Source organism: Carettochelys insculpta, chromosome 1, assembly GCF_033958435.1.
Source record: "Carettochelys insculpta isolate YL-2023 chromosome 1, ASM3395843v1, whole genome shotgun sequence".
NCBI classification, from domain to species: Eukaryota; Metazoa; Chordata; order Testudines; family Carettochelyidae; genus Carettochelys; species Carettochelys insculpta.
Genome location: NC_134137.1, coordinates 109,736,373 through 109,754,432, shown reverse-complemented (window position 1 = coordinate 109,754,432; position 18,060 = coordinate 109,736,373). Strand labels below are relative to the sequence as shown.

Sequence of the window (18,060 nt, the reverse complement as noted above, 5' to 3'; positions counted from 1 at the left end):
GATGCAAAAGTATTTAGTGTTTTCTTTCAGGGTAGTCTTCCCTGCCCACATTCTCAGAGAAACTACACTGTGTCGAGGCTGGTATGCATAATATTTAGACTTGGGCCAAGAGCAGATCTTAAGCTATTTTGGAAAAATTATGGCCACAATTTCCTGGCCAAATATTGAATTTGATTATCTGCTTTAAAGCTTACACTTTTACAGCACTAAATATCACTGGGTCTGTATCTTAGCACGTTGTAATTGTGGAGAAGGAATGCCATATTGCAGGTGAAAGCAATAGGTATTTCTCACAGGTGGATATTTTTAATTTATTTTTGAAATGTTAGCTGCTTTTGCCATGTGTTTGTGCGTATGGGCCATGTGGTGTGTAATGACGTGATCGCATTGTTTCCTTGTATGTGTCTGACTGCCTGTATCCATTGTCTCTTTTTAATGAGTGCCCTGTTCTGTTTATTCCCTCTGAAGTATCTGACACTGACCACTTTCAGAAGATACTGAGCTAAATGGACCCCTGCTCTAATTGAGTATGGCCATTCTTATACCATGTACTTACACTGTAAGCTCTTCGGGGCAGGGACTGTATTTTGGTTGTGTATTTGTACAAGACCTGGCACAATGGGTTCATGCTCCGTTCCTAGGGCAGCAAGATGCTGTTCTGATATGAAAACTAAATATTTTTTTCTGGAGAATATCTATTTTATTTATTTATTTGTTTGTTTGTATATTAATCATGTACATTTAATGTAATATTTATCTCCTAATCAGGCGTTCTGGAGAGCAGATTTGGAGTGTTTCAATCTTCCTTCTATTCTTTCTGCTTCTGTATGGAATCCTAGGAGTTCAGATGTTTGGAACTTTTACCTATCATTGTGTAACAAATGACACCCAGCCAGGGTAAGTTCATCTATAGGAGCATTTGGGAATTTGTTGTCTCAAGGTGTATGAGTAATTTCTACTAATGTTAACGAGTGTAGCATGTACATAGTGTAGAAAAAATAGACAAAAGCCATTAGTTAAAATAAGAAGATATAGTCAGATGAATCTGAAAGATAATTGTGAAGTCATTGCTATGGTTATAGGCTGACAAAACAAAACAGCAGCTATGGTGCACTGTGAAGAATAACGAAATGGGCTGAAGTCACTCTGAAAGTGTGTGTGTGTGTGAGAAAGAGAAAGAGAAAGAGTCACACACACATATACACATATCACTGAAGGGGAAGTCCCAGAGACATCGTTGCTGACTTATGGCCTAGATCAAATCCCTGTCTATGTAACCTCAGTCCCAGCCTGTTGGTGTTTATGTATTATGACAGTCTTCAATTACATGATCTGGTACTATTTTATTCCCACTGGCGTCGTGTCATTCAGTTCACAGGATGGATGGCTCATTTCATGAGCATTTATGCAATACACCTCTCCCTTGATTTATGAGCATAATTCATTTGATGAAAACTGTTCAGAGGGTGAAAATTCGTAAATCGAAAATGAAATTCCCTTTAATTTCAATGTAAAAAATTCTGGCTGGTTCCTGACTCCCAGAAAAATCATCCAGTGTTTTTTCTGCATATGTTATCATACTATGCAATCATAAAAATAAGAACTATATTACTTGATTACTTTTTGTAACATTTATTACTACTACTCAGTTCTTAAATAGTTGTGAAAGTGGTGGTGTTGATGGGGATTCCATGGGATCCTCTGTGTCATCATTGAAAGACAGCTCTGTAGTGACTTCAACCAGCTTTTTAGCTTGAGTGTTGAGGATCAGCTGAAGGCATTGAGGTTTAGGTGGAGGTGATGAGGTTGCTGGCTGAAAAAATTATAGAACTGAAGTTTGTACTGCAGCCCTCTTTTTCTTGTCGTGCAACTCCTGATAGCATCAAATATCTTCATGAATTTTTCGCTTGTATGCTGAACTCCATTCTAAGGTTGGGGTTTTGTCATTGAGAATTTGTGTAGCTGCCTCCAAGGCACTGAAGAATTTTGAGAGTGTTTTAGTGTCCAGCATTTTTTGTGGTTCATCCAATTCTTCCTCCTTTTCTGATAACCTTTCTGCATCCAGCTGAATTGATTCTTCATTAGTCAAATCTTCACTGGGTAACGATAACTGATCTTGGACATCATCTGCGTCTACCTCATTGAATCCTGCTTGAGTTGCCAGTTGCACAGTAGTCTTTTAAATGTCTTTCACGTCACCCTCAAGACCACGGAAATCATGAACATATTTTGGCAATAGCTTTTTCCAAACACCATTCATGGTACTTTGAGCAATTTTATTCTGTGCATTTGTGATATTTTCTATAGCCATCTGGACATTGTAGTTCTTCCACAATCTTAATTGTTGGCTTGTCTTCTTCGTCTGATGCAGATATGAGATACCTCATCACCAGTTCCAGATAGTAAACTTTAAAATGTAGCATAACACCTTGATCCATTGGCTGAAGGATGGAAGTGGTATTTGGGGGCAAAAAACTACTCAAATGTTATCGCCGTAGTCTTCAACCTTGATAGGGTGACCAGGAGCATTATCGAGGGTCAGCAGACATTTATTATCCAGATTATTTTCAGCACAATATTTAGAGCTGAATGATGAAAGTTAGCTTGTTATGTAATCAGAATAAACATGCTATGTTTCCTATGCCTTTTGATTAGAATACCATAGCACAGGTAACGGTGCCTTGTTTAAGCCTTTAGGCACTCTTGGTTTTTCCAAAATTACACATCTCTTTCCAAATTTCCACTAAGAAGTAGTGTTAGTCAATCTTTTGAGACACTGAAACTTGTTGCTTTTGTTTCATCCTTGAAATAAGGGTTGAGAAGGCATGGTTTTCAAGAAAAGGCCAGTTTCCTTTTCTTTTTTCAAGAAGAAGGGTGCTTTCCAAAGTGGGGCTTCCTTTTGAAGGAACCCTGTCTACACGGCTGTTTTGGCTTTCGAAATCAGCTCTTCCGGAATTGAGCTCCCACGTGAGTATGCAAATGAGACATGAGATATTTAAATCTATGCCTCATTTGTATTTCTGATCGGCCACATTTGCATGCCCCTTCTGAAAGGGAAGGGCAGTGTAGCCACAGCCTTTAAGGGTTACCAATTTTGAAATAATGCACCCACGATTTTGAAATTATTTTGTGTGTGCCGCACTTTATATCTGTGCAATTAACAGCACACCTCCCGGTCCCCTGCAACTTGTCTAATGTAATCCAAATCAATGAGTTATATTCATATGGGAAAAAAAAAAAACTTTCTGCATATGTAAGAAAATAAGTATGTAGAATGTAAAACTTTAATAATTAGTATATAAATATAAATATTTTGTCTGGGGTGTCAGCAATGCCTACCAGACATGCCTGGACTTGTGTTCTCCAAGCACATGGTGTAAGGATGTAAAACAGAACATCTTTTTCCTTTCTTCTACTCCACCTATTCTGCAGAAACAAGGCTACTCAGAAGACTGAAGACTCCAACAGAGAAGACTGGTCCAGGTTTAATGGACAATCCTGAATAATAAGAACTGTAATATCCAGTGTTAGTGGAAAAAAAACTTCTTAATCTACGTCGGTTAGAGGCATTTTAGGCTAGTGAGTAGTGTGCATGTGTGGTTCTCCTTCATCTCAGCGAGCTGCAAGATTTTTGTAAGCAAGGTGGCCTGCCAGGATAGAATGGTTTCACTAATTGTGCTTTCCTACCTAGAATTTGCAGGATGTGCTGACTGAACCATAGCAGCACTTTGACTGGACACAGAGGGAACACAGGGCTCTCATAGTCAATGTTGTGTGCAGTCAGCACGCCCCTAACTTTACATGGACTTGCCTCACATGGGTGTCACTTCAGTAATGCAGGCGGGAAAAAAACTATGCAGACAGAAACGAGGGGTATCTGGCAACTCTGCACATGGGTAACAGTAAACAAAATGTCTTGTGGGCCGCCGATAGAACCCCAATGGACTGCGTGCGGCCCACAGGCTACAGATTGCCTGCTGCTGATCTAGATGTCACCCAGTCTAATAGGTTTAATTTGTGCTTTTGTTTTATTTTCGTTTGGCAGCCACTCTTTTCGTTCATCTATTATAGTCAATATCTTTAGCAGTGAGTTTGCCAATGTGTTTGGTATATTTGCTCACGTGTTAAGAAGGCTGGTTTATATTCTCTTTCTATTGATGAAGTGGTAAATTGATTAATAAATTTGCACTGATCATCTTGAGCAGTGCAAGAGGGTAAGTTCCTGACATGCAAGGCTAGGAGGTAGGAGGATTACACTGGTGCCTTTGTCTACATGGTTTATGAGTGGCTCAGGAAGTATTCATGGAATCAAGCTGGATGTGGAGCTCAACATACTCTTGTGCTGAGTGGTAATGACACCTTGAAGGGTGGCTTCTTGTTGCTAGCAAATCATTGTGTGAGCTAGTCCAGGTTGGAGAGTTAAGTGGTCACAACAGTTCCACAGCTGTGCCCAGGGGATCCCATAACATATATATTAAACAAATGACAAGCATTCCTCTAGCACCTTAAAGACTATATGAGGTAATAAGCTTCCAAGGGTAGGACCTACTTTTTCAGATTATTGGGGCAGACTAGAGATCAGCAACCCCTAGCAAGTGTGCCAGGAATGGCATGCAAGCTGATTTTCAGTGGCATGCAAGGCAGGAGCTCAATCCTGACCCTCCTACCCCCATGCAGTTGGGAGCTTGTGCTGGGGCTGGACTCATATCTGTGGGGCTGGGTCCAGAGCCAGAACCCCTACCAGCTCCTCTGCAGCATGGGGGTTGGGGATGAGCCCCTGCTGGAGCATGGGGCTGGAGCCAGAGCTCCTGCTGAGGCATGGGCCAGAGACCCCACCAGAGCAGAGGACAGGGGCCAGGACCCTGCTGGTGCATAGGGCTGAAGCCCCTGCTGAAACACAGGGCTGGATCCGGAGCCCCTGCCACTGCATGGGGCTGGAGCCAGAGGCCCTGCTGGAGTGCAGGGCTCGGCCAGAGTCACCACTACACACTCCTGCTGCCATACAGGGCTGGGACCAGACCCTCTGCCAGAGTCACCAACACAGTGCAGGCCTGTGACCGGAGCACCCACCACACACCTTTTTAAGTCACACTTTCTGTGCCTAGATTCGCCCACTGCTCTGTGCAGCTGGGAGAGTGCCTGTCTGCTTCGGTGTTTGTAATGAATGAACAAACATTTGTGAAGCACTTAGGGAGTTGGTGGAAAGGCACTATAACAGCACATAATAGTGACAAAGTTGGTCATTTACTTTGTTGTTTCACAAGTAGTTAAACTGTTCCGTTAACAAACACTTTGTTTGTTTTTGGACTCATTTCTCAATTTGGCCCACTGTACATCTGTTATCCACAACCATAGCATTTATTTTAAGACTTTATGTGTGGCTATAATAACAGAGTCACTGCCAATCATTCAAAACTCATAATTGTCATAACAATGAATTTGTGTTGGATGTCTCCATACTCCATTTTGACCTGTTAAAGAGCAAGGTTCCCCAGTGTCCAAATATTAAAGCTCTGAATTTTAATTTATATTTATTAATTTATTAAGGAAGCTGTTGTAAGTTGGACTATTAGTGACTTTAAAAGGTATCACTGGCACTTGGACTAGGCATAGAGGTCTAAATATCAAATTTCAGTTACTCACCACTGGAGCAGAAAAGGTTTATATCGCAGGGAAGGAGGGAGAGAAAAAGAGAAAAGTGACCTTGTAACACGTAAGATAATTGAGATCTCTGTTAACGCCTAGTTTAAATGAAGAAGAAGAATGTCCTTTTGCAGAAGAAGGGCTACTATTGGACATTGAGGGGGATTTACCCTCCCTGGACATTCAGTAATGGATTGAAAAGTAGCCATTCTTCTACAAAAGAACTTTACCAGACGATTACAGAGGGAAGCATCTAAACTGGAATTCATTTGCAAATTTGACACACTTAAATTAGGCCTTACCAGAAACATCAGTTATCTTATGCATTACAAGGGCAATTTCCCCACCTTTGATATTTACAGGAATGGCACACATCATACTTAATTTTTGCTTCATCCAGTGGTACTGCTAGTGGCAGGTACCCCCACACCCTTCCCCCCCACTTCCTTTTCCTCTCCTTCCCTGCTATAGGAAACCTGGATTCTAATTATTGACTCCAATAATCTGAAGAAGTGGATCTTGCCCATGAAAGCACATGACTAATAAATTTGTTTGTGTTTAAGGTGCTACAGGACTGTTTGCTATTTGTGAAACTACAGACTAACCCAGTTACCACTCTGAGCCTATTGAACAAATAGCAATTAAACACTGTACATATGTTAATCTTAATCTTCTACTTCCTGACTTTTGTGGTCACAAAATTGCAGATCTTAACGGTGCATTAACAATGACCTTTTCATTTAGTATTACTTGTCTCAGATAGTGACAGTTAGTGGAAAACTTTGTATTAGAAATTCAAATTCTGTTTGTTTTAGATTATTTTACAGTAAAATTTTGAATCTGAACAATGATATAGAGAGGACTCACAGTGAAATGTGGATATTTAAAAATACGACAGGCCTTTTTTACTGTGAACTGACAGAGGTTACCACATTTTAACTAAGCAGTAGATCAGCTCAGAACTGATAAATGCCTTGTTCTTGCTTTAAGATGCTTAATTTATGCTAAGTTGCTGTAAATTAAAAGGAACCTGTGTGATAGTTTTCCAGGAATTTAACATATTTGCTTAACAGAGTCTTGACTAGAAAAATCAGTTTCTGTGTCCTAGAACTAAAGGGAGGGGAAGTTAGAAACACTGATTATGTAGCTTATTGACAGTTAGGACCCAGAATCTTTCAGGGGTGGCCCTGTGTGCTTGGACAGATTGTTTTCAGGATGAGGAGTTAAATTTGGAGTACAAGAAGTTCTTTGTTGCCATGCAACATCTTTCTATGATTTATATGAAGAATCCACTGAAATTTTGGTCTGTCCCCTTGGGTATCAAATATCCTTCAGCATTTATGCTTAGTTAGGGTGGCCATCCATTCTGTTTTTGGCAGGACAGCCCCTATTTCGGGTGCCATTCTGGCATCCCGATTTATTTTGCAAAAGGGGCTAATTCCCCCACATTTCATAGGGTTCACCAGCTCCCCCCCCGCCCCGGGAGGAACTGGGACCCAGACCGCATGGTGGCTCAGCTACTGCCTGGCTTCCCCCAGTGGGGGTCTGGAGCTGAGCTGGGGCAGTGGGGGTTGTAGCTGGAGCCATGGGGGGGGGCAGGGTGAACCAGGGCTTCAGTGGGGTTGGATTGGGGCCTGGGCGGTGCGGGTTGGAGTGGGAATCAGAGTCGGAGCCAGAGCTGTGGGCAGTTGAGTGGGGCCACTGGAGCCAGGGCAGCGGTAGTTTGAACTGGGCTGTGGAGGTTAGAGCAGGAGCCCAGGCCAGGGAGGGGCGGGGGTTAGAGCAGGGCCACTGGAGCCGGGGCCAGTGGGGGTTGAGCCTTGCTGCAGAGGCTGGAGTGCGAGCCAGGGACTGGGGTGGGGGAGGATTGGAGCCAGAATCACAGCCACAGGGGGGTTGAGCAGGGCCAGGGGTGAACCGTGGCCGCAGTGGGGTTGGAGACAAAGCCGACCATCTTCCCCCAGCTGGGACAGCCAGGAGCTGGACCTGTGCAGCGGTGCAGGCTGCCACCCACAGCTTGGGAAAGCCAGGAGCTTCAATGGCAGGGTGACAGCTCTGTTCCTGGTGCCCCAGATTGAGTGACCATCTGTCCCGTTTTGGCTGGAATAGAATCATTCCCCATGTCCTGTATTTGGCTGGGGGAGATATGGTCACCTTAGGCTTAGTGTAAATTTGAAAAAGAGGAGTTCATACTGGCCTGCAGGCCAATAATGGAAATAGCACAGATCCGACTGCTGATTCCTTTGAGAGCCCAGTTAACGTTGCTTCCCATATGGAAGCTGTACTGTTAAACAATATCTCTTGTTCATGATCTCTGAGACAATTTACTTTTTGCCTGCTGCAGCATTTCTATCTAAATAGCATTGATTAAGTCACATAGGAAAAGACAAAGACATAGGAGGTATTAAAATGAAAGTCTATGACTTTGAACATACTGAAGATGGGCAGAAGGGATTTTACTTCCTCCCTGAAAATTACCAAAGGTTAACTGAGTGCAGGGCAGGCTGTACAATACCAGTGAATGTGGGTTAATGTCCTTAACCTAACCCTTGTTGGTTGTAGGTAGTATTCAGTTTAGCTGCTGCATGTCTCTAGTTTCTCCACTGCCCAGCTGGAAAAGGATGGCACAGGTGCAATCTGCTGAATCCTTATGACCTCCCTACACTCCATAGGGCAGAGGGATTCATGTCATCAACGTGCCTCACTCCAGGCATTGGCATCTCCCACATATGCTGGCCGCTGACTGGAGTACTAACAACATCCACAGTCTTTATTAGCTGTGTGACAGTCACACCTGACGGGTTGGATGAAGGCAGGTTTATCGATTTCAGAATAGTTAAAGCCCTTTTTTCTGTGAACTGGCAAAGGTTACCATGCATTAATTATGGTCATCTGAGTCCAATTAAAGACACCCTGTGACATTTGAAAACTTCTTTTAGGGCTAGGGAGCAGAAGAGGAATGAAATTCAAGCTGCAGAAGGGTTGTGTGCAGCAAAGAGAAAGGGCCTCTCCTTGGTAAAAACTTTTTTTTTTCTGTAGGGGAAATTCATGTTTATTGCTGCTTAGAGAAGGTGCTTGGCAGTTGGTAGCTGCCATAAGAAGAGACAGTTAGGAAATGAGGGGTTTAATATGTTTAAAGAAACCTCATTCGTCAGTCCTAGGGCCTACCTTGTAAAATATTGAAAATAAATCAATGTTAAGAATTCAACCTGGGGAGTAAGACTGATTTACTTCCAGTCCCCTAATACCTGATGGAGAAAACCTGAGCCTTGATGTGGTTAATCTTTAAATTTCTTTAAAATAATTTATCCCTTGTTTTCCTTCTTATTGCTGCCTTCCAGCTCTGCAGGGTGTTTTCAGGGAAGCAAAATATCTCTCTATTTATTTGTTGGACATCTTGCCATTCATTTGCTAAAGGCAAAAAGTCTGACCTGACCACGAAAGAAGTGATGGGGGGCCAGATCCATAATGAGCCTAGAAAGCCAGCTCAGACAAATGTACTACAGGTTGAACCTCTCTCATCTGGCATCCTCAGGACCTGACTCTTGCTATACAATAGAATTTGCTGGACCACAGGAGATCAATGTTGTCTAGCATCAGCATCAACACTCCAACGGCTTACTTAGGTCTTAGAAGACATGTAGGTGTAAATCAGAACTAAGTAACAGCACAGAACACTGAGAGCCAGGACTGGTGTCTGTAAACAGATGTTATAGGGCTGTAGGAAACTTGGCCACAGCCATGATAAGTGGTTGTCCAGCTAACTGAAATAATTCTGGACTAGGGATGTTGCTGAATGAGAGAGCACTGGATCAAAAAGTTTCAGCCTGTACCTACAGGGCAGGAAAAGTGGAGTAGCATTTGGGCACCCAAGATGATGATGACCTCAAACCCAGCAGAGCCTTGAATGATGGAGGCTGAGTGATGTTTTTTGGAAGCCAGTCAGCTCTCTTGTCTCCTGGGAAATGGCTGGCAGGAGATTTCCATTCCTGCTGCCCCAGTCACACCTCAGAATCCATATGCACTCTGTGTGGAGGCAGAATGAGAGGAGATTACCTAGATGTAGAAGAGCACATTATTTTTCAGCAAGTACCTCTGGGGAGCTCAGCCAGAATGATCAGCTTCTTTCACATATCCCCCTCTTCAGAGAGAGATCAGTGGGGCAAATATTTTTGCAGGTTGCTGAGGCCATTACAGAAATGTACGCTAGCACAGATATACTGACACAATTATAGCCGTGCACTCCCCTGACATAGACACACTGCACACTGTAGTATGGCATTGGTTACATGAGTGCAGTTGCTCTGGTAATTTAGTAGACTCAGTTGTAGCAGTGTCAGCACTACTTTTTATCAGCACTGTGTCTATAGTACGGCTTTGCACCAGTGTAACCAAATCTATATTCTTTCACTGGTGTCTTCAGCAGTGAATGGCCACATTCGAGTCAGCGGGACTACTCTTCTGTCCAAAGTTCGGGTATGTCTTCACTCCCACGAAGATCAATGCTGCTGTGGTCAGTCTTCTGGAGTTCGATTTAGTGCACCTGCTAGGGACACACTTGCGACAGATCCCACCCCTTGCTTTATAGAAAATGTGTTATGAATATAAATATGTATAATTCAGAGGTGCTTTGAACAAAATGTGTCTCACAACAATCCTCTTCAGTGGTGTAATCTCTTGGATCAGTAACATGTATCGTTTTGGAGTCGAAGTTATAAGTTTTGTCTGCATATCTGTTTTCCAAATGTCTGTCTCTGTAAAGACCTCAACTGGAGGGGGGGCTACCCTCTTGTGAGAGTATGACTTGTGAGGAAATAGCAGTACTTAGCTGACAAAAAGTCTTGGTGGATGCCACACCACATCTGAGGAACTTTGGTGTCTACATTCAGACCAGCAAATAAGCGGTGGCTGTTTGGCTAAAAAGGACAGGGACAGTTTCACTCATGTGACAGTCTCAATCGTGGAGTATACTTTTACACAAAGAGAAAAATGGAATTCTTTCAGCAGGGGAAAGGTATAATGAGGGCCATGGGGTTCCTCCATCTTTTGTCTTCAGCCTGCTTTGGAAGTTGGCTGACACCTCTATGGAGAAACAGAAGTGCTTAAGTAGAGACCGGGTCAGGATGGGATCCTTCTGGACTTGAAGCTTTTACCTGATATAAAGGCACAGGTTAGGGTAAGAACTCACATATAACCAGTTTCTTCAGGAACTAGAACTAGCTATGTCTTTTCTTTTTTTTAATTTGGTAACTCACTTTGATATGCCTGTTTTCTCTTAACCACTGAAATCGTACTGTTTTGCTTAATAGAAACTCTTTTGTTTATAATCAAGCCCAGTATACATTTTTATTACCTGGGGAGAGCTACCACTGTGCATATCTCCCTTTCGTTGATAAAGGGGGCTTAGCTAATGAGCCCTCCCTTTGCAAACCTTTTGCACAGAGAGACAGATTTATCTGGGGTTTTGATTCCTTTTGAGGGTTGATTTCCTGGGTGCTGTGCCCTATAACCTGCCCAGAGCTCTTCTTCATCAGTGTTTATGTTGATCTGCATGGGGAAGGGTGGTAACTCCAACTCTGTGCCTTGGCTGGGGGAGACCAGAGGATCTGGCTCGGTCAAACAAAGTAACGGGGAGTCCAAGAGAGCAAGAAGGTGGGTGTCCAACAGTGATTTTGAGGAGTAAAGGGCCTTAGATGTAGCGCAAGCACTTTGAAGTACCCGCAGCTGATCCTCAGCTACATGCAAGCCGGCACTTTGAAGTGCACCACAGCACTTCATTAGTAATCTCCCAACACCCTAATTACCATGCCCCCTTCGAAATTCGGGGCTAGTGCAGATACAGCCATTGTGTATTAAAATGGTCTAGCATGAATTAATTTTCATACCATGTTCCATGTTTAATTTTTTGTTACCATAGGCTGATCATGTATTTAAGCATCCTGATGTGAACATAGGTATGCCTATATGAACACCTGTGTCCAGAACTAGATTTGCAGAGTATTTTTTTAAAACTGGAATAAAGATACGTGCATGTGCAACTCTTTGGGCTTGTCTACACTAGCCCCCTCCTTCGAAGAGGCATGTAAATGAGCCCGAGCGGTGAATAGCAGTGAGGTGCTATACTACATATGCAGCACCTCATTAGCATAATTCTTGCCATGTGGACTTTGAAGTTGCTAACTTTGAGGTGCCAGCAAGCAGTGTAGTCGCAGGCACTTCGAAGTACCCCCACTACTTCAAAGTTCCCTTACTGCCAAAATGTTTTGTGAGTAAGGCCACTTCGAAGTATCGTGTGTACTTTGAAGTGCCCACAGCTGGACTGCTGGCTGGCTCTTTGAAGTTAGCAACTTGGAAGTTTGCTTGACAAAAGTTATACTAATGAGGTGCTGCATATGCAGCGCAGCACCTCATTGCTATTCACCGCTCGGGCTCGTTTACATGCCCCCTTCGAAGGAGGGGGCTCGTGTAGATGAGCCCTTTCTGTATTATGCAAAAGTGGAGCAGAGTGGTTTAAACAATGGTTGTTTTCTTGCTTAAAGAAAGCTGCGCAGAAAGCTTCAGTTTCACCTTGACAAATTTAGATTTTTTTAATAGTGCATGTTTCTGAACAGTAGAGCAATAAAATAATTCAAGCCTCTTTTTACCTCGCATAGTCATCAAAATGCCTCTGGGAATTGGACTAAAAGAAGAGGACTTTTAGAAGAATTGTAAGAAGTAATATACCAAAGGGCAGACTAAAACTTTTATAAGGAGAAGTTCATCTTTGGATCACACTTAAGAAAAAGTTTTGATGATAAACATACAAATATTTTGGAGTCTTGTAAGAACATGAGAGAAGTGAAACATACAAGAGCTAAGCTTAACCTAGAAAAGAGTAAACTATAGAGTCCTCCACCTCTTACAACAGGCTAATTTTACATAGTAATTTAAATGGCAACTGCTATTTATTTATATCCCTTTGACACATAAGGTGCGTCTACACTTGCATTCCTCTTTAGAAAGAGGAATGCAAATGAGGTAAATCGAAAATGCAAATCAGGGATACATTTGCATATGTACACCTCATTTGCATATTCTAATTTTGAAAGAAGAAAGCCAGTGTATCGATGCTGCTCTTTCGAAAGTAAACCCCTTCTTCGAACGAATCCTTCCCATTAAATAAAGGGAAGAAGGATTCTTTCGAAGGTGGGGTTTACTTTCAAAAGAGCAGCGTCTACATTGCTTTTCTTCTTTCGGAAGAAGCTCTTTCGAAATTAGAATAGGCAAATGAGGTGTCAATATGCAAATGCATACGTCATTTTCATTTTTATTTACCTCATTTGCGTGCCTCTTTTGAAATAGGAATGCAAGTGTGGACACACCCATACTGTGGTCACGGGTGTTTATGAATTTTGTTAACCATTACTAATTTTCTATCTGTTTTTGACATTTTGTGCATGTAGTTAGTCAGCTCATCATAAAATCAGCTCATATAAAATCAGATAATTACAAATAATCAGACATTTCAGTTCCGTAAAATGTATTGATTTATGCTTGGATGTACTAGTCAGAGAATACAAAGATGCACCTGTTCTGTGGATATATTACTGAATTTGAAAGGATGGACTGGGACTTGGGAGATCGAGGTTCAGATCCTAGCACTGCCCCACATTTCTTGTGTGACTTTGGGCAATTCACTTAGCAACTCTGGCAGAAATTTCTAAAAACAACGTGAGAGTTGTGTGCCCAACATCTATTGAATTTCAATAGGAACTGATTGTCTAACTCCTTTGGTCTCCTTAGAAAATCTCAGGTTTTGTGCCTCAGTTCCCTATATGCAAAATGAGCATAATAAAATTTCCTTCTCCCCCGTCCCCAGCACATACATTGCTTTAAATATTTAGATGTATCTTCTATGAATCAGGGAGTTTTTCTTATTGTTGATATTATTTATGATTCTTATTGCCAGATGTGTTTAGACAATATCTTGCACAGTTGGATTCTCATCTTGGTTGAGGCTTCTAGATAGCTCTATGAGGCTACCTCTACACTAGGGAAAGAAGGCCAACTGCAGATAAACAATTCTAGCTACAGGAATTGCGTAGTGAGAATCTATGTATGTGAAATTGACTTACCTGGCCATCTTCACTGAAAAAAGTTGATGGGAGAGTTTCTTGTGAGGAGTACAGGGTTCAATGCCGACCCCTGATACATTGATTTTGACATGCAAAATCAAACCCCGAAAGCTCGACCCTCAGTGAGTTGATCATCTCTGGTAGTGTAAACATAGCCTCAGACTGCTCTTATTACTACTGCTGCTAATGAAAGGGAACATCGGCCTCTAGGTGTGTTAGTGTGATCTTTACTGTGAGTGCTGACTCCAATAAAATAAATGGTTTTAAATTAAATAATTTCACAGAATTTAAAATACTGACTTTGCAGTACAAAATAACCTGTATTAATAATGAATGTTAAACTCAGTAAAAATATAATTTAAACATATGAAAACAGAGTACAACCAACACTTTATACTTCTTTTATTTTTAACAGAAATGTAACCTGGAATAATTTAGCTATCCCAGATACCCACTGTTCCAGAGAGCTAGAAGAAGGTTACCAGTGTCCACCAGGATTTAAGTGCATGGACCTTGAAGATCTGGGACTAAGCAGGCAAGAGCTGGGCTACAGTGGCTTTAATGAGATAGGTCTGTCCTACTGGTAAAATCCATTTCTGTATCTGTTTTAAAATGTTTATAAAATAAGTGGAATATATAATAATATTTTGTGTCTGTGCCATGAATATACAAAGTGAAAATGGTGTTTTTCTGTACCACTACTTCATAAAAAACTATATTGATTTTCTTTTAAATCACAATCTATATTTTTAGCACTGTTAATTAACTCAAGCAATTAACTCAAAACCAATTAGCCTGATTAAAAATTAATCACAATCCCAGTTTTAATCATACCAATAAACAATGATAATAATATCAATTTGAATTTATTATAAATATTTTGAATGTTTTTCTACATTTTAAAATATATTGTGTGCAGTTACAATAGAATACAAAGTGTGCAGTGTTCACTTTATATTTTTTACAAATATTTGCACTCTAAAAATAACTAAAAGTAGTAATATTTTTAATTTATCTCATACTCTGTAGTGCAATCTGTTTATCATGAAAGTGCAATTTTCAAATTTAGATTTATTTTTGTTATGTAACTCCACTCAAAAATAAAACTGTAAAAAATTTAGAGCCTAAAAGTCCACTTAGTCCTAATTCTTTTTCAGCCAGTTACTAAGACAAATACATTTGTTTACATTTACAGGATTCTACTTGTAATTCCTCACCCTTTAATGTACTTTCCAAATAAAGAGATTGCCCTACAGTACTTGTAAGAGGTGAATTATCTTTTTTTACAGTGCAAATATTTATTATAAATAATATTAGCTGAGTATTGTCTACTTTGTATTCTGTGTAGTAATCAATATATGTTAAAATGTAGAAAACATCCAAGGTATTTAAATAAATATTACTCTAGTGTTGTTTAACAGTGCAATTAAAACTATGATTAGTTTTGATTAATTATTTTACTTGTTTGACAGCCCTAATTTTTATAGAGTCTGGTATCCCAAACTCAATTCATGACTACATCTTTTTAAAAGGAGGGGCAATAGTACTTTATTACAATATGTGGGTGCAATGATTGACAATTGGGTTTTTATTATTTGTGATAAATTTTAGACTATTTAATGATTGCAGTGGCAAGTTGGGGCATTGCAGCTTCATTGAACATCTCTGGGCAAACATCTGACATACGATATATGGGACATATAGCAACTTCTATAAGCAAAGGTTACATAACTCTATGGCTAAAGTTACCTATGAAGAACCTGTCAAGAACTTGTTATCAGTCATTCATAATTTTGCCATTTTTTAACAATTTGGGCTGAAGGTTTACATGCTGGAGGTCTGTCAGAGCTAAATTTTTGGGAAAATATTTATATATTGGTAACCACGAGTTGTCTAAACTCCAAGTCCTCTTGCTTTTCATAGTGATGATCCTAAAATAATAATGAATAATTATAACAAAATAAATAATAAAATTCCTGAGTCATTAGTTGAAGGCCCTATGCTATTGGACCATTTTTATCAATGACTGGTAAGACAATAGAAAATTATCATTGATATGATTTGAAGGTTATCCACAGAGTGGGTCTGCTAAATAATGAAGAAGACAGATAATGGACTGCTTAGTATAGTTGGGCTCAAGTAAATAATATGCATTTTGAGTTGCTTAAATGTAATGTTAATACATCTAGAAAAGGTATCTAGGCTACATGTGTAGGAGGGTCTCCATACTGGGAAGCCATGATATTGCAAAAGACTTGGGGTCCTGATGGGTGACTAGCTCAGCTTGAGTTTCCAGTTGAAGCTAGACAGATTCAGACTGGAAACAAGGAACAAATTTTTAACAATGACAGTAATTCATCATTAGAATAATTTACAGGGGTTGAGGTGGATTTTCCATCACGGTAAATTTTTAAATCAGGACTGAATATTTTTTGAAAAGATACCACCTTGTTCAAACAGGACTTAATTCAGGGAGGTCATATGTCCTGTGTTGTACAGAGTGTTAGACAAAATGGTATTGTCATTTTCCGGATTTATAACTTCTGACTTTGTGAAGGTTCAAAAAGGCTCCACTAAGAACACAGGAAGGGTTAAAGGACTGGTGTCACGTGTTTCTTAGGTTTCTTCCCTAGTTACTTGAATCTTTGTACCCTTCCCCTATTAAATAGTCCACCTTCTGCAGTTATTCACATTTTGTAGTACCTTATCCCATGAGAAACCTCACAGATTTCAATGGGAATATGCATTGGGTAAAATATTACTCAGTTGTAGAATCTGTCACTATGTTTAAGGAAGGACAAAGGAAGTATACTTATGTATAGAACAATTCCTTTCTCTCTACTGTACCCCAAGCAGACTTAAGAGGAATCACTTGTAAAAGTGTGCACAGGAGACCCTCAGGAGCACTTGCTGTATGCAGGGAGGATGATGGACTTGCTGACTTTTGGGCAAGGTGTGTGGGGGTCACTCCATGGTCCCAGAAGCGGTGGGGCGTCAGGCAAATGGTCAGGTCTTGAGACAGCCAGCCCTCAGCGGTGTCCAGACTATGACGTGCTTCCCCCGACCCCAGAGCCATCTGGAGCACATCAGGTGGCATGCCAGCAGTGGTTTAAAATTCCCCATAGCAGCAATGGTGGCAGCCAGGAACCTTCTTGCAGTTGCCCTCTTTGTCCCCACTTTTGATGGGCCTGGTATCGTATAATGCTGCCACTGCTACCATCTTTCCCAACTCCAGTAAAAGAGTCAAAAGCATTTTATCCCTGTAACGGCATCGGCACCTGTCTCTCACCAGCCCCTCCTCAGCAGCCAATATGTGCCCGCAATCACTCAGTCTTGAATATAAGATGCAACCAGCTCTTCTGGGTGCTCTCTGGTTACGTGTGAGTCTGCTTTTCTTCTAGTTCTTATTATGGGTTGGAACCTGCCTGTCACAAGCAAAACTCTTCCCTTTAGATGTTGAAACAAAAAAGCAGTAAAGTAGCACTTTAAAGACTAACGTAATAATTTGTTAGGTGAGCTTTTGTGGGAGAGTTCATTTTTAATCATCTTTTGTTTATTGTAAAGAATTTTGATCAAGTGGTTCCTCAGTTTCTTAGAGAGTATGTTGCATAGATGCTCACTGTAGTCGGTGTAGTATGTTGATTGTAATGGGTTTTTCACTGTCAGTCCCTTGGGTACAGTGTCCATTTTCTTGCATTTGGAGAGAAAGATGATCTCTGTCTGGATCTGGGCGAGTTGTTTCTTGTAGTTGATGGATCTCCATTCCAAATGGCTAAATGTAGAGCCTTGCAAGTTGATTAGTAACAGAGAGAAAGCTGTGTTAGTCCATACACTATCAAAACAAAAAAGCAGTCAAGTAGCACTTTAAAGACTAACTAAGCTCATCTAATAAATTATTTTAAAGTGCTACTTGACTGCTTTTTCGTTTTGATAGTATATAGACTAGCATGGCTTTCTCTCTGTTACTAATCAACATGCAAGGCACTTCAGATGTTGGTTGTTCAGCAATTCCTCAGTTACTCAGTCCTTTGGCTGAGTTCATACTCTCTCCCCACTTCCACGGTATATGGTCTGTAGTTCTTTCTCATCACCAGGTATTGGGCCATAGTACCAAACCTTCCTCCTCAGAGGCTCTGTCTTCTTTAATAGCCCAACAGGGGGTCATCTTGGTCCCCTTTGTTGGTGTCCTTTTGACAGCCCTCCCTGAGCTCAGTCTTCAACAAGACCAGCAGGGCCTTCTATTGTATCTTCACCTGGTTTGGCCAGATTCTGAGCTCAGTCTCCTGGGCTCAACCTGCCCTCA

General features: G+C 41.0%; 1 protein-coding gene across 4 annotated transcripts in view; it reads left to right on the top strand.

The window, feature by feature from the left end:
* The window catches only part of NALCN (sodium leak channel, non-selective), a 398,131-nt gene that overhangs the window by 77,630 nt on the left and 302,441 nt on the right, over positions 1-18,060 (top strand). For all 4 annotated transcript variants that reach the window (XM_074983150.1, XM_074983148.1, XM_074983149.1 and 1 more), the window contains 2 exons: positions 769-897; positions 14,173-14,327. In XM_074983150.1, coding sequence (XP_074839251.1) covers positions 769-897; positions 14,173-14,327 — 284 coding nt within the window. The remainder of the gene's footprint in view (positions 1-768; positions 898-14,172; positions 14,328-18,060) is intronic.